The 23,761-nt window shown below is 44.3% G+C and overlaps 1 protein-coding gene across 2 annotated transcripts in view; it reads right to left on the minus strand.

The window, feature by feature from the left end:
* ubac1 (UBA domain containing 1) overlaps positions 1 to 20,205 on the minus strand; it is a 38,177-nt gene extending 17,972 nt beyond the window's left edge. Inside the window, exons 1-5 of one of the 2 annotated variants that reach the window (XM_072488730.1) lie at positions 19,937 to 20,205; positions 6,303 to 6,423; positions 5,053 to 5,126; positions 4,531 to 4,635; positions 1,122 to 1,224 (exon numbers count right to left, since the gene is read on the minus strand). In XM_072488730.1, the coding sequence (XP_072344831.1) occupies positions 1,122 to 1,224; positions 4,531 to 4,635; positions 5,053 to 5,126; positions 6,303 to 6,423; positions 19,937 to 20,074 (541 nt within the window). In that variant the 5' untranslated portion in view covers positions 20,075 to 20,205. Of the gene's footprint in view, positions 1 to 1,121; positions 1,225 to 4,530; positions 4,639 to 5,052; positions 5,127 to 6,302; positions 6,424 to 19,936 lie in introns of both variants that reach the window. The other variant, XM_072488729.1, reaches the window with a different exon arrangement.
* Between the last annotated feature and the right edge of the window lie 3,556 nt (positions 20,206 to 23,761).

Below are 23,761 nucleotides of genomic sequence, written 5' to 3' on the forward strand. Positions count from 1 at the left end.
AATATATTTTAGTTGGGAGCAATTGACTATCTCCTGAAACAGTTGCTGTTCATCAACTATCAACTTAGGGCAGCACTGAGCAGTGATTAGCACAGTTGCTTCACAGCTCCAGGGTCCTAGGTTCGATTCCCGGCTTGGGTCACTGTCTGTGCGGGTCCGCACGTTCTCCCAGTGTCTGTGTGGGTTTCCTCTGGGTGCTTCGGTTTCCTCCCACAGTCCAAAGATGTGCAGGTTAGGTGGATTGGCCATGCTAAATTGCTCTTAATGTCCAAAAAGGTTAAGTGAGGTTATGGGTATATGGTGGAAGTGTGGGCTTGACTGGGGTGCTCTTTCCAAGGGCTAGTGCAGGCTCAATGGGCTTAATGGCCTCCTTCGGCACTGTACATTCTATGATTCTATCCTTCTGCACTGTAAATTCTATGATTCTATAAACTATCCTACCTTTTAGTCTTCCTGCCCAGTCCAATAGGGCCACCTCTGTCCTCATAACCTACGTAGTTACATTTAACTGTGGACTCCAGTTTCTCGCCCTCAAACTGAATTTGAAATTCTATCGTGCTATGATCATTCTTCCCTAGAGGATCCTTAACGATGAGGCCATTCATGAATCCCTCCTCATTACACAATACCGAATCCAAAATAGCCTGCTCCCTGGTTGGTTCCACAACATATTGCTGCAAGAAACAATCCCTAATAGAACCAAAAAATAGAACCATAGAATTCCTACAGTGCAGAAGGCTCATCAAGTCTATACCAACCCTCTGAAAGAGCACCCTACTTAGGCCCACTCGCCCATCCTTTCCCCAACAGGAGGTTCACAATCAAGCCCAGTGCAATCATTCACCCAAACACCATATATAAACCTTTCGGCAGCTGCTGCTGGCCAATAACCCCCTCTAAGCACTAGCGATGAGGCTGCTTGCATGGTTCAGCCACTGCCTTACTCAAACTGGCTACCTAAACACAAATCATGGCCCTTCCTGATCTACACAATCATTGAGGCATCAAGAGCGTATAAAAATATTTTAAAATATAGTGAGTAACTGCAGCGATACAATTAAAAGCAGAGCCAGATGTAAAACGCTGCATTGGCCCCTGTAGGAGTAGATTTGTGTTCTTACCATTTGCCTTTTTAAATAGTTCAACAGCATCTGGATTTAGAGCTAGTAGCTTCTGCGCCACTTCTATTAGGGAAACAAGGATTTTCCTGAGTTCTGTCTGAAACTAGAAATTACATGTCAGTTTACAAATTATTCTCAACTGATAAATTACTGCTATTGCCCACTCCCCACCCCCTCCGACCCCCACCAACACCCAATGACAGCCCTGTAATTAATTCCTGCAGTTGATATTCATTACTCGAGGGGTGATTTCAGCCTTGCTTGTCCAGTGGAAACTGGGAAAGCAGGCTGTTTAAAATAATCAGGTGGAAGACTTACTGGCTGCTGCCAGGCTTCCTTCCCAACAACTCAATTTTAACATGGTGATCTGTCCATCAACAGCTTCCAGCCACTCTATTCCCCCCCCTGACTCTCCCTGTCAGTTTTGAGTTGGCAACCATCTGGGGCACACAGTAAGAACCAGGATCCATGACAAATATCTAGTTCAAGTTAATATTTTAAGATAATGTTTAGTTCTGGAAAGATTAAAGTTTAGTTGTAGAAAATGGGATAAATGCAACTAAAATAGCTACAAGTCTATTACACTTAAAAGGTTGGGGCCGCGTTGACTTATGGGGTCAAAAGCTAGAAAGGTAAGAGCTATAAAACAGCAGATGGTTATTTAACTAGAAAAGCTGAAGAGGTGATGTCCACACTGCTTGCATTTGAAAGAGGTTTTGTTTTGGGAGATAGAGACAAATTATTTTAAAAGCAGTGAACCCTGAAAGGCTGTGTTGTCATGAAGGCGAGTGGAACTTAAGGAGGTTCTCAGGTTTCAATTTATCAGGGTTTCTGCAGCAGGGAGCGAGGCTATACTGAAAGGGTGCTGCGGTTTAAAGACTCCAGGCAATTAGGGCATGAGGATACCCTGAGAGTCATTGGTGCAGCAGTATGGACTTCATTGATTTGCAGTTTGTAGAGAAGACCTGGGAGCTGTTAGGAGGTTTTGGCAGCCAGGACTCAAAAAATTCATGTGGAGCTGTGAAGGTGACAGAAAATCACTGGTTTCCTGCTGGAGATGGTTAAGACTTAAGAAGCCGGAGGAGCCATTTATAGCTCAGTGCAGCCAAGAATTCGGAGAAACCTGGGGCAATGCTATCCCTAATGAAGCTAGTCATCTGCAAAAGAGTTGGAATTTTGCAAGTGATTGGAGGCAGGGGCAGCATGGTAGCACAGTGGGTAGCACTGTTGCTTCACAGCTCCAGGGTCCCAGGTTCAATGCCCAGCTTGGGTCACTGTCTGTGTGGAGCCTCCGGGTGCTCCGGTTTCCTTTCATAAATCGCAAAAGACGTGCTGAAGGTCATTTGAACATTCTGAATTCTCCCTCTGTCTACCCGAACAGGCGCCGGAATGCGGCAACTAGGGCCTTTTCATAGTAACTTCATTGCAGTGTTAATGCAAGCCTACTTGTGACAATAAAGATTTTTTTTAAATTTGCAAATCACATAAAAAGCAGTTTCAGCAGAAGAGATTGAACCATCGGTGAGTGAGCAGTCACTTAGGCAGTCCTGGTTGAAGCAGCTTTTGAGGAAATTCAGAGGCTAAATCTTTTAAAAGTAAAAAGTTGAAATTCCTTGAGGGAGGCGAGTTTAACGAGCATTTGTGACTCACACTGGTCACTTGATGTCTGGGTGGGTGCTGAGAAATCTATGGGATCTGTCTTGGTCGCATTTGCCATTTAATGTACAATTTGTCTGCTAATTCCAATATACCTTATGATAATTCCAAATGTTAAAGTGGGCTATTTTAGATTGTTTATTTTTACAACTGTGTATTGTAAAACGTATTTTGCTTGTTTAAAACCACTGAATCTTGTGGCTTTATTTTCTTAGTAAATGTCTGGGATTCTAAACATTTTTTAAAATTAATTTACGGGATGTGAGCGTCGCTGGTTAGGCCAGCATTTATTGCTCATCCCTAGGTGGTGGTCAGGAGGAGAGTTACTCGCCATAGGATTCGTCTACTTTAAACAGTTATTGGTCCCCAACCAGGTTGCAACAATTTAACCTGACCTCAGTTGTTGGAGTGTTTGGTGGGGAGAGGCGAGGGTAGTCAGTTTGTCCTCAACTGGTTTCCATGCCAAATTAATGTATCTACAATGGTTGCAACAACAGTGAAGGCAAACTGAGGCATTAAGATGAAACAGAACCACTTAAAATGAAGCCGATACCTTATCCATATTGCTTGAACCTAGAAGCCTCAAAATACATGCATTGGCTGAGTCCCAAATGACAACTTAAAGCATTCTGCCCCACAACAAATGGGACTAACAGGAACAAATTTACACCTTACTGGAATATACAGATATGCAATGTTGACTCGAAAATAAAACAAATATCAAATAACAGGCACTGCAGTAAATAGTGTTTTGGGTGAACAAAGTTCATAAATCCAATTGACGGATGCAGATATTGTATTTTGCCTGTAACTGCCAATTGATTATGGCCTTCCTGTATGATCTATTGTTCATTTAGTAATTTTGTGTCAATGTCTCTGTCAGACTGCACCTGAACATTCATCAATATTCCCCATCTCATCTACACTCCACTGATTCTAGCCTTCAAACCAGGTATTTCTATATCAACACAACAAGTTCATTCACTAACTCATTGCTTGGAACAAAGCACAGTGGCTGCCCGAGTGACACTAATCAGAGTCAAAACGTACTTTAACAGAGCCATGCTGAAGCTGGCATACAAATCGCTGACTGCAGTCAACCTTGCGAGCTCACTTTGTGAGGCAAGATTCATCTCATCCATTGAAAGAGAGCTCCAGCTTCTAAGAGCATAGGCTATTGTTAGTTGTGTGTCCAAAAATGAACTTTGCAAATACTTTTGGTAACAGGCATGTTGCCAACACAAACAGTTTTGCTCCAGTTTCACAATCACTGTTGAAGTTTGCATTTGTTACATCTCCTGTAGCACTGCATATGGGGAGACAGGATTCACTGTAGTCCCTAGATGAAAAGGGTGACTGGTGTGACAGAATGGCTTCTGTTGTGGCCTGCGTTTAGTACAGCACCCTCATCACTATCCTGTGAACACTTCAACCAACTGCTGATTTTACTAGTAAAAAATAATCCGACCATGGTGCTCAGAAAGAATTCAATCTCCACACATTCCATCAACTTTAATTCCCATTATAAATTCCTTTACCCAGATTTATATTGGAAACTGCCTATGTAAAGATACCAAATTCTAGTCACACAATCCTGCGAGTGGTGGCGCTATATAGGAAACTGTGAGAAAGATTGATCAGGCGCCTATGCAAGAGTACAGTTTTTACATTTATTTTAGATATGCAGTGAAAGGTGTTAAGTTTTAAAAATAACATTTTTCAAAAAGTGAAGCAAATAAAATGAGTCACATACATCTCGCAAGTTGTGCTGGGTGACCATCCGATCAGCTTGCCGAGCATCAAGTTGAGCCGTCACCTTCAGAATGGCCTCTTTATCTGGTGCCTTTTGCTCCTGTTTCTTCTGACAAAAAAGAAAAATGAATTAAATGTGTTGATTGGACTTTAGGAAGTGAATACGTGGTGCAGGCAACCAGCCGGACAGCACTCAACACCTGGTTGAGATAACTAGACTTCAAATGCCCAAAGACAGAGAAGCACTCAGTTATCGCTCAGTTACCCTCCCGAGCCCACTTGTCCTTCCACAGGAAATGCTGACAGCTATATAGAAGTGCTTTAGATTTGACGCCTTCCCAGCTTAACAGAGAATCAAAAAGGACAAACTGAGAAACTCATAATAAAAAGCACTCGTATGTTCCAGTAACCTTTGCGGCTGATAAACAGCCAGAGGTTACATAGGAGGTTTCCTATATTGGCTGCATAAACACAAAAAGGTGGTTTTAGATAGGTTTAAACAAAAAGTAGAAGAGTGGGGTACCTTTTCTTCAGCAGACACGTCAGCCATCTTTGGAGGAGCAGCAGGAGCTCGCTTTTTAATTAACAATAAAACATCTGGAATAAAAAAGGACAAAGGACAAGGGACAATGTGGACATGTTGTTGAGATGGCAGCTAATAGTGCATTATCTGAGGACATTACTCAGTCATCTCACCACTTGACTATACAAAATGATGAGTTGGGGTTAATTTAAAAACGCCGTTTGGTTCAGCAACAGGAATTACCCACAGCATATTAAACATCCTCATTATGCTTACATTTCACGTGGGCACTTGGATCAATATTTTACTTTGAGAAATATTAGTCTTAGTTTCAAAAGTTGCTGCCCTGGATGTTAAAAGTCTAATTAGAATATGCTTCTTTGCTGCATTACTTGGATTGTTCTCTTGTAAATGTTTCCCTCTCGTATTTGGGACACATTAACAATAAATGTGTTCAGTAAGAAGTTTTACAACACCAGGTTAAAGACCAGATGTATCACCCGATGAAGGAGCTGCGCTCCGAAAGCTAGTGATTCCAAATAAAGCTGAACTTTAGCCTGGTGTTGTAAGACTTCTTACTGTGCTCACCCCAGTTCAACGCCAGCATCTCCACATGTGTTGGTGACTCTTAATCACACTACCACCCTGGGCTTTACAACCAACTCTGATTCTACTCTCACCACAACTGAGCATACAACTACCCTTGTAGCTGCCCACACAAGGTATTGGTGAGCGAGAACCCCAAGCTATTTCTTCCCTAATTTAGGACTTCATTAAGATTAAAACCCGAGCTCAACGTCTCACCACTACCTCTTTCTTCACCTACGCCTTTCAATTTCAATGGTTTGTCTATGTTTTTCAATACTAATGACACATGAACCAGCTCAATAAAAACTCAATATCTGCAATAGAAGATTGAAACTCATCAAAGTTAATAAAACCCAATGAAATAATAGACCATTACAAGCAGCTATAAGTCACAACACATTCCCCACTTCTGGTTGACTTTATCAGTTGCTTAGTTGATCTAAACCATTGAAGCACATGACCCACCTCAACCATCTGTTTATCTCTCCATGCAATACACACCCAGCCATATGTTACTCTGCAGGTTAATGTAGCAGGAATAAAGCCCAATATAGAGTGGGCCACACACTTGGAAATGAACTTCCTCCTCTTCCAAAGCAGATGCTGCATAATTCAGAAACATAACGTGGTAAATGTTTGCCCCACATGGCTCTGGCACTCACCTTTGTCCTGGAGATTCTCCTCAACGACAGTCTTGGTGTCCGAAAGGGCCCTCTCTGCAGTAGCATGAAGGAGTTTATGGTGTGTTACGGTCTTCGGATCGTCTAATCCCCCTTGTACACACTGCAAAACATCCCATACATGGTTGTTAAAAAGTGACTTAAGGGATTTACTATTTAAACTATTGACTGCAGGTCTGGATTCAACCCATTTACCTACATAATACTGAAGCAATAACCAGTCTCCCCATATGCAATAGCCAGTGTTCCTTGCATCAGGGAAAAGGGAAACACAAAATCATACTTAAATCTTCAATGTTACCTTAATATGCTTCTCCTAAATCTTCCCCTCTTTACCAACTAACTCTTCTGCCCTCCTAAAGGTACCTACTTGTTTTCGGAGTATAGGTGTGTAAGCATTGGGAACTAGGAAGAATCCCACCCTCGGTTGATATGTGCACTTTCAGCAGGGATCACTGAAAAGCAGTTGGGGACAAGCATACAACCGGATCTTTGACGAAACACAAGTAGCAGTGGACCATGATACGGCTGGTCGAGCCTGCTCGACCATTCATTATGATCGTGGCTGACTTTGGGCTCATGTTCCCATTCCCTCCTCATATCCCACAATTCCCTAGGACACCAAAAATATCTCTTTTGTTCCTGTTCCCTCAATGACATCCATACTAATGCCTCAGCTGGAATCTCAGAGGACTGTACAATCAGATATTCATGATTAATCTCAACAAACCATTCAATAACGTTATGACAAAATCTCTCATAGAATCTACAGAGCAGATGGAGGCCATTCAGCCCATCGAGTCTGCACAGGCCCTTGGAAAGAGCACCGTACTTAAGCCCACACCTTCATCCTATCCTCGTAACCCGGTAACCCCACCTAACCTTTTTGGACACTAAGGGGCAATTTTGCATGGCCAATCCACCTAACCTGCACATCTTTGGACTGTGGTAGGAAACCGGAGCACCCGGAGGAAACCCACGCAGACACAGGGAGAACATGCAGACTCTGCACAGACAGTGACCCAAGCCGGGAATAGAACCTGGGACCCTGGAGCTGTGAAGCAACAGTTCTAACCACTGCGCTACCGTACCGCCCACTCATAATAACTTTACTGCCATGTTTTTTGATAGTGTCATCAGAAACAGTACACCATTATAATGTTGAACAACTCAAAATGATCTTACTAAATAATCAAAGTTGGGAATGAAGATTATTATTAGACTTATGGGTGGGGTCTTAAGTACAGTTCAAGCAACTATAAACATTTCACTTCACTCTTTTGGTCCAGGTAGCAAGAGAAGTACAGACATGTCAGGTAACATGTCCCATCATCTCCACCACCTAAAACAAAACAAGTGTTGCAATCCCATGACGACACCAATCACGCCCACCGACACAAAGCAATTGACTTGAATATCGCTATGGGAACATCCTGGAATTCCCACATCATGGGATCCAGAACCACAGTGCTGAATTGATTCAAGCCATCAGTCTCTCCGTCAATTGAATAAATAAACTTAGCAATAAATGGGGCCTTTCGAGCATCAGGACTCAACAAAAGTTGAGAGAGAGAGAGTTAGTGCAGACAGTGGTAGAACACAGTTTACACTTGTTATCTACTTGCAATGACTGCAACATATGACTATCACCCAGGTGGATTTTACTAAATACAGTGCTATTAACCAGTCGATGAAGGTCCTTTTTAATTAATTCACTGTGACTATGCATACAGGTATCCCGCCAACCAGAGTCTCCATTTCTTAAATCTCTACCTTCATCATTTTTAGATGCCCATTCCACATAGTTCTTCACAAGTGGTGACATTCGGGCATCAATCTCTTATTTGGTCATCACCAGCACCTTCTTGTCCCTGTTCAGCAAAGTGCAGTGTACAATTTAAAGATATCTCTAGGAGGTCCCATGTCCTTCTTTCGCTGCTTAAACGCCTACTCTGCTTTAGTCTTTCCGCACAAGGCCCCAAACTCTGTTTGGCACCGTGACTGCAGTGATACGAACATTAGCATTTCCTAAAGCAGTTAACTTCAGGAGTTTGTAATACAGACTAAACAGTCGGGCTGTTGGTTCTCTGAATGATTACATTTCAACCAAACTTGCATCGGCAACTCATTACACCGCAAACCAGCTTTCATTCTTTTCTTCAACGTGAATATTTAGGCAGCGACAAGCCATTCAGCCCCCATTTCACACAAAGCGGAGAACAACCGCTTTCTCAGTCAAAATTGGATATGTTTAAATTGCCAATGTCCTTCTATTTCTGCATAAATCACAGCGAGTGAAATTTTCCAGATCACTGCTGAAAATAGTCTTTGAGCCATATACAGCAGGACATTTGATCACTTGGTTGTGCTGAGTTAACCACTTTTATCAAATGAGTGGCAAGATGATATAATTAGCCCCAACACTGCTGGTACAGAAAGGTTAAAAAGTTAGCCAGTGCAGCAACTCCGACTGAAGTGCATACTAGACAGTGACCCAAGGACAGGATAATAAATGGCAGTGGGGTCTCCCTTATGTGAATAATGGTCACTTGGGCCAGAGTAACTAGCGTCCTCAGTACTCTACCTCATGGAAGGTGTCACTGGCTTGCAAAGAGAAACGGCAGCTTACCGTTTTGCAAATCCTATGGCACGAATACATTCACATATGGGGTCGATCTATATTGCTCAAACGCATCTGGTCCAGGTGCAAAGTTCGATAAGTCTTCCAGCTTTCCAGGAGAAGGTATCAGACAGCATTCTTGGTTAATCCCAGAGTTGAGGGGGTTGGATTACAAGGAGAGGTTGAGTAGATTGGGACTGTACTCGTTGGAATTTAGAAGGCTGCTAATAAAGGATCTTATGGAAACATACAAAATTATGAAGGGAATAGATAGGATAGATGTGGGGAGGTTGTTTCCACTGGCGGGTGAAAGCAGAACTAGGGGGCATAACCTCAAGATAAGGGGAAGTAGATTTAGGACTGAGCTTAGGAGGAATATCTTCACCCAAAGGGTTGTGAATCTATGGAATTCCCTGCCCAGTGAAGCAGTTGAGGCTCCTTCATTAAATGTTTTCAAGATAAAGATAGATAGTTTTTTGAAGAATAAAGGGATTAAGGGTTATGGTGTTCGGGCTGGAAAGTGGAGCTGAGTCCACAAAAGATCAGCCATGATCTCATTGAATGGCGGAGCAGGCTCGAAGGGCCAGATGGCCTACTCCTGCTCCTAGTTCTTATGTATTCTTCCTCAGCGTTACAAATTCTTAGGCAGAAAAGCTGATGAAGGGCATTGCACATGGCCTGTCAAAGGAACGAGCTTGATGAGTGATGGCATTTTTCCTGTTCATGTTATGGCCTGAACACTTCCTTTGGGATTCAAGGCCTCATAGCTCTTGGGTTCGTTTTGTTACCTCAACTACCTGCTGCGTCACGGTTTCTCGCAATCTTTTCCATGCATTTGAATTTAAGGATGACCCTGAAGTAGAGAGAAGTTTTGGTAGAGGAAAGCAGGGCCCAATAATGCTTGAGGTGGCCAGTCGGAGCAGATGGTGATGAATGGCTAAACCAATTGCCATATATATTAACTTCTGTGCTTTGTTTAATTGAGGGGAAGTGAATTTGGGGCCCAATCTGGGGGAAGGGGTGAGGGAAGACCGGGCCAAAGAGCAAGGATTTCATTGGGAATAACAGCAAACAGACACAGAGGAAATTGGGCAGCATGGTGGCACAGTGGTAGCACTGGCCCCGGGTTCAATTCCGGCTTTGGGTGACTGTCTGTGCTGAGTGTGCACATTCTCCCAATGTCTGCGTGCGTTTCCTCAGGGTGCTCCGGTTTCCTCCCTACAGATGTGGTTAGGTGGATTGGTCATGCTAAAATTGCCCCTTCGTGTCCAAAGATAGGGCTGAGTGGGATTAGGTACGGTGTACTTTCGGAGAATCAGTACAGACTTGATGGGCCGAATGACCTCCATCTGCAATGCAGAGATTCTAGGAAATTTGGTCTGGAAATTCAGCCCTGATTTTTCGAAAAACAAAGAACACAAACTTTTAAAATATAATTTCCAATTGGCTGTCATAGTAGAAGTTTGTTTTAATTAGTCATACCATTACAGTTTCCCAACAGCTTCCCAGAGTCCAAACAAAATGATGCAGATCAGACAATTTGGACATCAGTCAAGCAACAAACAGTTCAACACGCTAAAACCAGAATTTCAAAAATAGCATCTGACCATGCTACAGCCCAGAAATTACAGCAGAATGTGCATCATTCAAGGGCAGCACAGTGGTTAGCACTGCTGCCTCACACCATCGAGAACCTGGGTTTCCTCCCGACCCTGGGTCATTATCCATGTGGAGTTTGCACATTCTCCCCGTGTCTGCGTGGGTCTCACCCTCACAACCCAAAGATGTGCAGGGTAGGTGGATTGGCCATGCTAAATTGCCCCTTAAATTGGGGGAAAAAAGGAATGTGTGTCATTCCAAGGACCAGAAGTCTGGTTCTATTTGCATTGTTAAGATATAACAAACTTTTATTTTAATTGTGACCAACATAAATGAAATAAGAGCAGTGGGAAATGACAACATAGCAATGTGGGGCAGCTGCGAAGATACTGAACTTTAGCAAGACCCAACAAGCTTAGCACGGCCAACAAAAAGGAAGATGGATGGATATCCCAGCTATTCACCAGGAAATTACAGCACCCAGCTGAAGAGTTACAGCAAACCTCAAAAGATTAAAAACCTCAAAATATTAAATGCAACAGGAAATTGGAGAGAAAAATCCAATTTCCGAGATGGAAGGATGAACACACTAATACTTGAAACACTTGCTACACTATCAAACTGCCTGTCCAAAATCAAAAACTGAATGACAATATTTCAACAATATTCCAGCTCATTAACAAAACTAAAGCCATCCTCTTCCATCAATCTCATTGGCTGTCGAGTCAAGAAACATGGAACTTCAGTATGCTGCTCGACCTCAGATTCCCCCAGTAGAATCTGCCCCATTACTGAAATAGCTTTCCTGCACCACTACCAAAACACTAATCCACACCCTCAGTGTTTCCAGGCTAAACCTCTTCACCACTATCCTCACATTTCTATTAAAAAAGGGAAAAAATTCTGCAGCCAAAGTGAACAGCCCCATGCTCTCCAAGGTCCACTCATCCAGAGTTGACCCCAAAATTTGCACCCATATTTTCAAAGTTACAATGATCTTCTTCAGCCTCACATCTCCCAATCACTCCCCCATTTCTCCACTCCAGCAGTGAGGATACTCATCAGCTCCTCTCCACTGCACCCCTTTCCCCACTTTAGCCAAATTCCTTAGACTGTAAAAGTGAATTGAGATATTTTCCTGTAGAAGCTTCTCTTGTTTCACCCTTGGCTGACTGCTAATCACTATTACTTACAGTTCGCAACCTTGAATGATTGCTGCCCTCATGGTGACTTGGAGTTAGCTATATTTAGTTGTTTATAAGATACGCTAATCCAGAGGACTGTTAAGGTAATGTGTTGATAAGTGAAAACGACACCGCAGCTCAATACTGCTACTTATGGGTGGCACGGTGGCACACTGGTTAGCACTGTTGCTTCACAGCTCCAGGGCCCCAGGGTCGATTCCCGGCTTGGGTCACTGTCTGTGAGGAGTCTGCACGTTCTCCCCGTTTCTACGTGGGTTTCCTCTGGGTGCTCCGGTTTCCTCCCACAGTCCAAAGATGCACAGATTAGGTGGATAGAACATAGAAAAATACAGCACAGAACAGGCCCTTCGGCCCACGATGTTGTGCCGAACCTTTGTCCTAGATTAATCATAGATTATCATTGAATTTACAGTGCAGAAAGAGGCCATTCGGCCCATTGAGTCTGCACCGGCTCTTGGAAAGAGCACCCTACCCAAACTCAACACCTCCACCCAACACCAAGGGCAATTTTGGACACCAAGGGCAATTTATCATGGCCAATCCATCTAACCTGCACATCTTTGGACTGTGGGAGGAAACCGGAGCACCCGGAGGAAACCCACGCACACACGGGGAGGATGTGCAGCATAGGCCTTCTTCACAGCTCTATCCACTTGAGTGGCAAATTTCAAAGATGTATGAACATAGACCCCAAGATCTCTCTGCTCCTCCACATTGCCAAGAACTCTACCGTTAACCCTGTATTCCGCATTCATATTTGTCCTTCCAAAATGGACAACCTCACACTTTTCAGGGTTAAACTCCATCTGCCACTTCTCAGCCCAGCTCTGCATCCTATCTATGTCTCTTTGCAGCTGACAACAGCCCTCCTCACTATCCACAACTCCACCAATCTTCGTATCGTCTGCAAATTTACTGACCCACCCTTCAACTCCCTCATCCAAGTCATTAATGAAAATCACAAACAGCAGAGGACCCAGAACTGATCCCTGCGGTACACCACTGGTAACTGGGATCCAGGCTGAATATTTGCCATCCACCACCACTCTCTGACTTCTATCGGTTAGCCAGTTTGTTATCCAACTGGCCAAATTTCCCACTATCCCATGCCTCCTTACTTTCTGCAGAAGCCTACCATGGGGAACCTTGTCAAATGCCTTACTAAAATTCATGTACAGTATATCCACTGCTTTACCTTCGTCGACATGCTTGGTCACCTTCTCAAAGAATTCAATAAGACTTGTAAGGCAAGACCTACCCCTCACAAATCCGTGCTGACTATCCCTAATCAAGCAGTGTCTTTCCAGATGCTCAGAAATCCTATCCTTCAGTACCCTTTCCATTACTTGCCTACCACCGAAGTAAGACTAACTGGCCTGTAATTCCCAGGGTTATCCCTATTCCCTTTTTTGAACAGGGGCACAACATTCGCCACACTCCAATCCCCTGGTACCACCCCTGTTGACAGTGAGGACGAAAAGATCATTGCCAACGGCTCTGCAATTTCATCTCTTGCTTCCCATAGAATCCTTGGATATATCCCGTCAGGCCCGGGGGACTTGTCTATCCTCCAAGTTTTTCAAAATGCCCAACACATCTTCCTTCCTAACAAGTATTTCCTCGAGCTTACCAATCTGTTTCACACTGTCCTCTCCAACAATATCGCCCCTCTCATTTGTAAATACAGAAGAAAAGTACTCGTTCAAGACCTCTCCTATCTCTTCAGACTCAATGCACAATCTCCCGCTACTGTCCTTGATCGGACCTACCCTCACTCTAGTCATTCTCATATTTCTCACATATGTGTAAAAGGCCTTGGGGTTTTCCTTGATCCTACCCGCCAAAGACTGTTCATGCCCTCTCTTAGCTCTCCTAATCCCTTTCTTCAGATCCCTCCTGGCTATCTTGTATCCCTCCAATGCCCTGTCTGAACCTTGTTTCCTCAGCCTTACTTAAGTCTCCTTTTTCCTCTTAACAAGACATTCAACCTCTCTTGTCAACCATGGTTCCCTCACTCGACCATCTCTTCCCTGCCTGACAGGGACATACATATCAAGGACACGTAGTACCTGTTCCTTGATAAAAAAGTTCCACATTTCACTTGTGTCCTTCCCTGACAGCCTATGTTCCCAACTTATGCACTTCAATTTTTGTCTGACAACATCGTATTCCCCACCCCCCCATGCTAATTTTCCCTTAAGTATCCAAAAAAAAATTAGGTGGGGTTACTGGGTTATGGGGATAGAGTGGAAGAGTGGGCTTATGTGGGGTGCTCTTTCCAAGAGCAGGTGCAGACTCAATAGGCCGAACGACCTCCTTCTGCATTATAAATTCTGAGATACGGAAGCAGGCCCTGCTTCCTTGAGTAATCCCAATAACCTATTAGTCTCTTCTCTCATAATTTTCGGAAATGGGAGGAGAAATTTTCGGAAATGGAAGGAGAAGGGGATTAAGACACTAAAAGATTTGTTTCTCAGGGATCGGTTTGCAAGATTGAAGGAGCTGGAAGCGAAGTATGGGCTGGAGCAGGGGGAAATGTTTAGAGACATGCAGGTTCGATTTTTGCCAGAAAGGAGATACATAGAACATAGAACGATACAGCGCAGTACAGGCCCTTCGGCCCACGATGATGCACCGAAACAAAAGCCATCTAACCCACACTATGCCATTATCATCCATATGTTTATCCAATAAACTTTTAAATGCCCTCAATGTTGGCGAGTTCACTACTGTAGCAGGTAGTGCATTCCACAGCCTCACTACTCTTTGCGTAAAGAACCTACCTCTGACCTCTGTCCTATATCTATTACCCCTCAGTTTAAAGCTATGTCCCCTCGTGCCAGCCATTTCCATCCGCGGGAGAAGGCTCTCACTGTCCACCCTATCCAACCCCCTGATCATTTTGTATGCCTCTATTAAGTCTCCTCTTAACCTTCTTCTCTCCAACGAAAACAACCTCAAGTCCATCAGCCTTTCCTCATAAGATTTTCCCTCCATACCAGGCAACATCCTGGTAAATCTCCTCTGCACCCGCTCCAAAGCCTCCACGTCCGTCCTATAATGCGGTGACCAGAACTGTACGCAATACTCCAAATGCGGCCGTACCAGAGTTCTGTACAGCTGCAACATGACCTCCTGACTCCGGAACTCAATCCCTCTACCAATAAAGGCCAACACTCCATAGGCCTTCTTCACAACCCTATCAACCTGGGTGGCAACTTTCAGGGATCTACGTACATGGACACCTAGATCCCTCTGCTCATCCACACTTCCAAGAACTTTACCATTAGCCAAATATTCCGCATTCCTGTTATTCCTTCCAAAGTGAATCACCTCACACTTCTCTACATTAAACTCCATTTGCCACCTCTCAGCCCAGCTCTGCAGCTTATCTATATCCCTCTGTAACCTGCTACATCCTGATACAGAGCTTTCTGGTGGAGCCGGCCTCCACATTGCTGGAAGAGGTGCTAACGACAGGGGGACTGGAGAAGGGGGTAGTGTCAGCGGTTTACGGAGCTATTTTGGAAGAGGAGAAGGCACTACTGGAAGGGATCAAAGCAAAGTGGGAGGAAGAGTTGGGAGAGGATGTGGAGAAGGGTTCTGGTGTGAGGTACTCCGGAGAGTGAATGCCTCCGCCTCGTGCGCGAGGTTGTGGCTGATACAACCGAAGGTGGTATACAGAGCACACCTCATGAGGGCGAGCCGATTCTTTGAAGGAGTAGAAGATGTGTGTGAACATTGCGGGGGTGGGCCTTGCTAATGACGTTCATATGTTTTGGTGCTGTCCAAAGCTAGAGGATTACTGGAAGGAGGTTTTTAGGGTAATTTCTAAAGTGGTGCATGTGAAACTGGACCCGGGCCCCCGGGATGCCATATTCGGGGTGTCGGACGAGCTAGGGTTGGAAACGGGTGCTGAGGCAGATGTTGTAGCCTTCGCCTCGTCGATCGCCCGAAGGCGGATCCTGATAGGTTGGAGAGCAACCTCTCCACCCTGTGCTTGTGAAGGTTAAGTTTGAACTGAGGGGGAAGGATGGAGGGGTTCTACAATTCATGGGCATTATTCATTGTGCACTTTCAAGAACTGGATAACATCGAACATTAGGTGGGGGCATGTGGGTGGGAGAGTTGGGGGAGGGGGGCTGTGTGTGTTAATGGCGACTATGGGTGATCCCCAATTCCTTTTTGTCATTTGTTTGTGCGAACATGCGGGCTAATGTTTGGGATTTGGTGGGAGGATGTGATCGTTGTTATTGATATGGGGATTGACATTACATTCGTTACTGATTATTGTTGGTGGGTGTAAATTTGGGAGAAAATGTGAAAAAGGAGAATAAAAAATATATATATTTTTTTAAATTCTCTTCTCTCATGTACTGACTAAAACCCAGGTAAGGTACTTCATATACAAGCTTTAATCATGCCTTCACACATGTATTTATTAAGATGTAATGCCCACACATTACTCCATCAGAACCTCTGAATTCTCTGGACAATTACGAGTGAACAGGCTGATCTTTCCCTTTTATCGCCCAGCATATGGAGGTCAATTATTACACCTACCTCAAGGCAGGATCAGGCATTAAATTATTTTTCCTGTATTGTTTATTTATGACACAGTAATGCAGTTACCTATTGAACTATCATAAGCAGCAATATCCCAAGACACTCAAAACTAATTTTAGAATAACACACATTGCAGAGAATGACAAAATTGCACATGTTTAGAGCAGATTTATATTTCTGTAGTATGGACAACCACTCCCCTGGACTACAAGATCAGTCAACTGCATAAAGTGCAAAATAATCCATCAGTCTTCCAAATTACAATGCTAAATTCCTAGTAGTATGTAACTAGATCAATGCAAAATCAATAAAGAAATCCTTGACATAAACACACAACTTTACACTTGACTCTTGACAGAAACTGATTGTATATATTATGAGAAAGAGTAGTATTATAACTGGGTAAATGGTGAACACGGGATATTTCTAACACTTCTGTTTGCAGCACCATGTGCACATGCTTATTTGTGACTCTCACTGCCAGAGAACAAATACAACAAGGAATCCAAATCATAAAATAAAATTCCCAACATCCTCACAGCCTAAATAAAAGATCACTGGAAGCACGGACAAAAAGAAAACTGCTGGGAATAAACACTCAGTAATAGCAAAAACCGCAAGCAACACGCTAAACATAATTTCACCACTGAGCCCATCACCCCTTTAAGGACAGACATTAGGCCAGTTGAACTTTGGACTACACTTGGCTTTTCCATTAACCTAGTTTGTACTAATCATGTTCATAACTGAAATAGTTAATTTATTTCTCTTGGGTAGATCTAGGATCTTCTTTTGCACTTCAGTTTAGGGGGTGGTATCATGTGAGAGTACCTTTATGAAATGGGTGTTTAAGAAATGTACCTTTAAGAAATGGGTGTTTAAGAAATGTACCTTGAAGAAATGGGTGTTTATCAGTTATGTCAGAGTGTGGGGGGAGCTGAGCTGTCTGTCAGCTTTTTAACTTCTGTTTTAGGCTGTTTGCTGCAGGGCGTGTTTTAGGTTCGCTTTCAGTGTTGGAGCTGAAGCCAGACAGAGCAGGTGTACTGTTGATCTCTCTGCCATGAAAAGACTATCTCTTGATCATTTGGTGAATTCAGAATGATAAATGTTCTCAGTAGTGAATGTAAACCTAATGTGCTTCTGTTGAAAGGTGTTTCTTTTGTCTTCTGGATGTTGTTTGGGAAGTTATTGAGGATTACTTAGTGTTATATTCTTTGGGGTTTGTATTTGAATTGATGGTTGCTAAGATGTTCACTGTATGTTTTAAAAAGGTTAACTTGAGTTCATAGAATAAACATTGTTTTGCTTTGAAAAATACTTTTCCATTTCTGCTGTACCACACATGGAGAGTGGGCTCCCCATAACCACAATCGATTAAAAGTTGTGGGTCAGGTGAACTCCATGATACACTTTGGGGTTCTCTAAACCCTGGCCCATAACAGTGGAGAAAGAGTTTGCACTTGTAAATCTCCTTTAAATGTCTTCAGGATACCCCAAAGCACTACAGACAATGAATAACATTTGAAATTGTAGACATTGTTGCAATGCGGCAAGTTCAGAAGCTTGTTTGCTCATCGTAAGGTTAGGTCTCATAATTTGAAATGAGATAATGATTTCTGGTGCTTTGCATTTGTAGGTTGGCAGTTGGACAGGAGACTTAGTGGTAGAGGTCGCAAGCTTGGAAGGTACCGTCGAAGGAGGTTTGTTGAGTTGCTGCAGTGCAGTGTGAACAGCGCCATGCTAATCTGCACAGGAGAATTCGATCTTTGTTTAAAGATGGCACCTCCAACAATTTCCCAATTTTGCACTGAAGCGCCAATATAGATTAAGCGCCTAAGTATGAGTAGGGTTTAAATCACAACCTTCTGACCACTGAACTGAAACTAACACTTCACCTCCTTACTAAAAAATATAGTAAAATCTTTATTTACAATTACAAAACTGACTGTATTAAAAATATTAAGTGCACTGGTGGGCCTGTACAGGTGACCTGATCTATTCATTCAACTCATTCCATCCAAAAAGGGGAAAACAACCTTGTAGTCCAATAGGTCAGATGGCAAACTCGACAATTTATCAAGACTGAAAGCAAATACAAAAACACATTGTGTCCTGAACAGAGAACTCCTCAACACTAACGATGCTGTGCTAGTCATCCACATGGCAACCCAGCTACAAAGACTCATGGACTGTCACTCCTCACCTGTAACTGTATTGATGGAACAAGATTCCTCTGATAACTACACTGTTAAGCCAATTGCATTGCATTGTTAAAGAAAGGTGCTGATTATTGGTTCAACCTCTAAGAGTATAAATGGACACAGTTGGGTGAGGGGAAGCAGAAAGAGGCTGTCTGTGCTGAGCTGTTCCGAGCAAGAACTTGCTCAAGGTAAAAGACATGCCCCTGGCTTATTCCTTCACCATATATTATTATTGGAGTTAGCAACGGTGTTAAATTTCTGTCCAAGATCACAGCTAGAAGTGGCTCGCACATTCTATTGTCTTGGGTCCAAAGTGACACAATCTGTCCCTTGATGCAGAATCAACATGCACAGGGAAAGCAGTACTACCTTTGGCTGATGCATGAAACCATGACTATGGTTTTAACACCAGAGTTCTCAGTACCTTGCTGTATGGCTGTGAAACATGGATGACTTGCAGAAACCAGGGAAAGAGGCTCAATAATTTCCATCTTTGTTGTCTGTGGCGCATTATTGATGTACCCTGGCAGGACCAAATCACTAATGTGGCAGTCCTCAGAGGAGGCAGAGCTCCCAAGTGTGTTGGCACAAACCAAACAGAGACAGCTTCATGGATTGGGCATGTCCACATGATTGAAAATGGTCAAATATTCAAGGACTTCCTGTATGGTGAGATAGTCAGAGCCAGGCAACAAGTAGGGCTTCAAAGATACTTGCAAGTATGGCATGAAAGCCCCAAACATCGACTACTGGACCTGGGAATCAATAGTTGGTGAAAGTGGGAAAAGGTGACACTCTCTGCAGCCTGGCGTACATAGTCATGACCAGCGACTTATTTCTCCACCCCCCCACCCCCCAAATCCCTTCCATGCAAACCTCTTCCCCACCCACCACAAAATCCCTTCCCCCAGAAACCCCTTGGCCCACTTCCCAGAAACAAGTTTCCCCACCCCTCAAAACCCCCACCCCCCCTCCCTCCCTCATCTCCAAACCCCCACCCTCCCTCCCTCATCTCCAAACCCCCACCCCCCCTCCCTCCCTCATCTCCAAAACCCCCCAAGCCTCCTCCCTCATCTCCAAACCCCCTCCTCCACAGCCCCTCCATCATCTCCAAACTCTCCTCCCCAAACACAAACCCCCTCCCTCATCTCCAACCCCCCACCCCATCCTCCACTCCCTCATCTCCAACCCCCCTTCCCATCCTCCACTCCCTCAACTCCAAACCCCCTCCCCAACCCACCAAAAACCCCTCTTCCTCCCTCATCTCCAAACCCCATCCACCCAAACCCCCTCCCTCATCTCCAAACTCCCTCCCCGCCTCAAACCTCCCTCCCTCATATCCAAATCCCCTCCCCACCTCCAAACACCCTCTCCCCCGCCCTGTCCTCCCGCTCACACCCCTCCCCGGGGCGGGGGGGGCCTTACGTGTTTCAAGCAGCGCTCCTTGAGTTTCTCGATGCTGGTGTCCTCGGTCACCTCCTCCAGCCACTCGGCCCCCTCCATGGTGCAGATGTGGAGCTTCAGCACCTTCCCGGCGAAGATCTTCTCCTCCTGCACAAACATGGCCCCCCCGGGGGTGAATCAAAACCCCTTATTCCGCCCTGTCAGTGGCCACCATGGCAGTCAGTCCGCCCAGCGGGCCCGGGCCTCTCTCACCCCCGCGCTCGATCCCACCAACCAGTGTGACCTTTCACCCGCCCTCCGCCGGGTTAGCCCGGTGCGCAGGCGCGCCGCGCGCGCAATGCATTCTGGGCGTTGTAGTTCCCACACTTCCGCTTTTGCTGGGAGTGACTGGCTCCACAGACTTAATAATAATGCTAATCGCTTTTTTGTCACAAGTAGGCTTCAATGAAGTTACGGTGAAAATCCCTAGTCGGCACATTCTGGCTCCTGTTCGGGGAGTCCGGTACGGGAATTGAACTCGCGCTGCTGCCATTGTTCTACATTACAAGCCAGCTGTTTAGCCTACTGTGCTAAACCAGCCCTGTAAAGGCGCAGGGCTTGCCAGTGTGCTTTCCAGCCAATTAAATACTTTTCAAATTGTACTCACTAGTGTAACGTTGGAACCACAGCAACCAATTTCTGCACAGCAAGCTCCCACCAACAGAAATAATAATAATTATCTTTATTGTCACAAGTAACACATTAACATTAACACTGCAGTGAAGTTACTGTGAAAATCCCCTTATCACCACGTTCCGGTGCCTTTTTGGGTACACGGAGGGAGAATTCAGAATGTCCAATTTACCTAACAAGCACATCTTTCGGGACATGTGGGAGGAACCCGGAGCACCCAGAGGAAACCCACACAGACACAGGGAGAACGTGCAGACTCCGCACAGACAGTGACCCAAGCCGGGTATTGAACCTGGGACCATGGCGCTGTGAAGCAACAGTGCTAACCACTGTGCTATTGTGAGCCCCGAGACCAGATGATCTATTTTGTGTCATCGAATCACAGAATTTACACCACAGAAGGAGGCCATTCGGCCCATCGAGTCTGCACCGGCTCTTGGAAAGAGCACCCCACCTAATCCCATGCCCCCACCCATCCCCGTAACCCAACCTAACCTTTTGGACACTAAGGGGCAATTTATCATGGCCAATCCACCTAACGTGCACATCTTTGGACCATGGGAGGAAACCAGAGCACCCGGAGAAAACCCACGCAGACACGGGGAGGAAGTGCAAACTCCCCACAGGCAGTCACCCGAGGGAGGAATTGAAACTGGGTCACTGGAGCTGTGAAGCAGCAGTGCTAACCATTGTGCTACCGTGACACCATGTTGTTTGAAGGCTAAATATTGTGCAGGGCACCCCGATTAATTCCCCTTCCCTTCTTAGAAATAGTGACCATGCGTTCTGTAATAGCACCCTCTTGCGGCCATTTGTGTGTGGGTGCATATTAACCAAAACCAGAATAAACCGGTTAAGTTTGGTTAGTGCTCAAAACATTACCTATGTTTATCTCTCCACAGATGATGCCAGAGCGGCAGAGGTTTTCCAGCACTTTCTGTTTTAATTTCAGATCTCCAACATCCGCAGTTTTGTCTTTAGTTCAGTCCAGTCGGGTACTTGACTTCCATGTGGCGCACAGTCTTTTTTTTGTTCTGTAAAGATATCACAGTCTTGCAAAGAGGATGGGAACTCTAATGTGCTGGATAATGGAGTGGAGAGATCAATTGCATTTGCTCCACACACCCTGAGTGCCAGAGAGCATAATTATGTTCGGATAGAATGGGAGGCATTGTCTTTGATTTTGGGAGCAAAAAGAAATACTTGTCCAATCGTAGTTTCACGATTGAAACCGATAGTTTGCCACTGGCAGCTATTTTGAATCCAAAGTCACCAGTTTAGCTGCTGCCCGAAGGCAGAGATTGTCCTTGATTTTGTCTGCTTAATAGTATAACCATTAAATAAAGACAATCAAACAATCATTGTAATGCCAATGATCCACATCTGAGGTAGAGTCCAACAGGGAAAATGTATTTTTCTTTTCACATGTAAATGAGTTGCCAGTCATAGCAGTTGACATTGGTAGAACAACTCACAGCAACCCTGTATTGACAGTGATATACAACTATATCGCAAGTGGTGACCAACACAGATACTGAATTTAGAAATCAGGCCTTTTGTATGCATAAGAATGAGTTGCCAGTTGTAGAATCATAGAATTTACAGAGCAGAAGGAGGTCATTTAGCCCATCGAGCCTGCACCGGCCCTTGGAAAGAGCCCCCTACTTAAGACCCACAACTCCACCCTTTCTCCATAACCCAGTAACCCCACCTTACTTTCTTGGACACTAAGAACAATTTAGTATGTTCTTTCCACCTAGCCTGCACATCTTTGGACTGCGGGAGGAAACCAGAGCACCGGGAGGAAACCCACGCAGACAGGGGGAGAACATGCAAACTCTTCACAGTCAGTGACCCAAGCCGGGAATCAAACCTGGGACCCTGGATCTGTGAAGCAACAGTGCTAACTACTGTGCTACTGTGCCACCCTTGATAAAAGTTGTGTTATGTGGGGACCTAGACCTGTAATTCTTGAGAGATACAGGTCACAGTTGCTACATGATCTTCATGATCAACACTTAGGGAAAAGCTTGACAGAGTCTCATGAGAAGCTAGCGTTGGTGGCCAGGTTTAGATAAAGATATCGAACATAGAGTGAAACAGTGTAGAATATGTCAGACAGTAGAAAAGCTGCCACTGCTACTTTTGCAACCATGGAAATAGCCAGCTGGATTGTGGCAGAGGCTGCACATAAATTTTGTAGAATTTGAAGGTTAAGTGCTATTCACTTAGCCATTCGAAACAGCACTAGCAAAAACTCTAGATATTTTTCATAGTTTGTTTGCTGCTTATGGGTTCCCTGGGGAAATTGTGTCTGACAACTAACCTTTGTTTTGTTTAAAAGAGTTTTCAAATTTCAATAGAATAAAGGGAGTAAAATATGCTAGAGTTCATGGTATCATCCTGCTTCTTATGAAGCAACAGAGTGCACAGTACAAATTGTTAAGCATGCTCTTGCGAAACAAAAGCTTGTTACAAATTGGAAGAAATGTCAGTTGTCACTAAATTACAAATGAACCATTTTTTGTTTATTTATCATAACACACCTCACACTACTACCTACAGGACGTCAGCTGATTTTCTTTGTGTTAGAAGACAGCCTAGAACAAGGTTTTCATTGCTGAAATCACATTTAGCACAGTCAGCAGAAGAGGACCAGGCAAGGCAGAAAGAGGGTTATGATTGGGGGAGAGTGGTGGAAAGAAATCTGAGGTTGAACCAAAAGCTCCACGTGAAAGAACTTCTTCATTAGTGGTTGAAATGCCAACCAGGAAGAGTCATGAAAATATGTGGACCGCGCACATATTTGGTCAGGATATTTGGTAGTGGAAAGGTTACGTTTGTACATATAGATCATGCTTCACCTTCAGAGATTCGTGAAGAAGAAGGCAGTTGGTAAGAATCCAATGAGTCTGATATAATGGATAGCTGTGATATGAGCGCCAATAGTTATCCAACGCAAGTTGCGCCTGAAAGCAGTTCAAACTGAATCAAGTGTCAGGCAGGTATGTCTGATGAAGTGGAAAATTCATTTGAAAGTCAAGGGCAAAAAAGTAAGTCTTTCTTCGCGAATCTTCTCCTCAGTTTCAGGCCAAGATGGGTCAAGATCCTTTCGCAACCTCTGAAGGTTTGGGCCAAGAAAGGAGGTGAAGGGTAGTGTCCAGAGGTGAGACC

The sequence above is a fragment of the Scyliorhinus torazame genome, chromosome 22 (assembly GCF_047496885.1).
Source record: "Scyliorhinus torazame isolate Kashiwa2021f chromosome 22, sScyTor2.1, whole genome shotgun sequence".
NCBI lineage: Eukaryota > Metazoa > Chordata > Chondrichthyes > Carcharhiniformes > Scyliorhinidae > Scyliorhinus > Scyliorhinus torazame.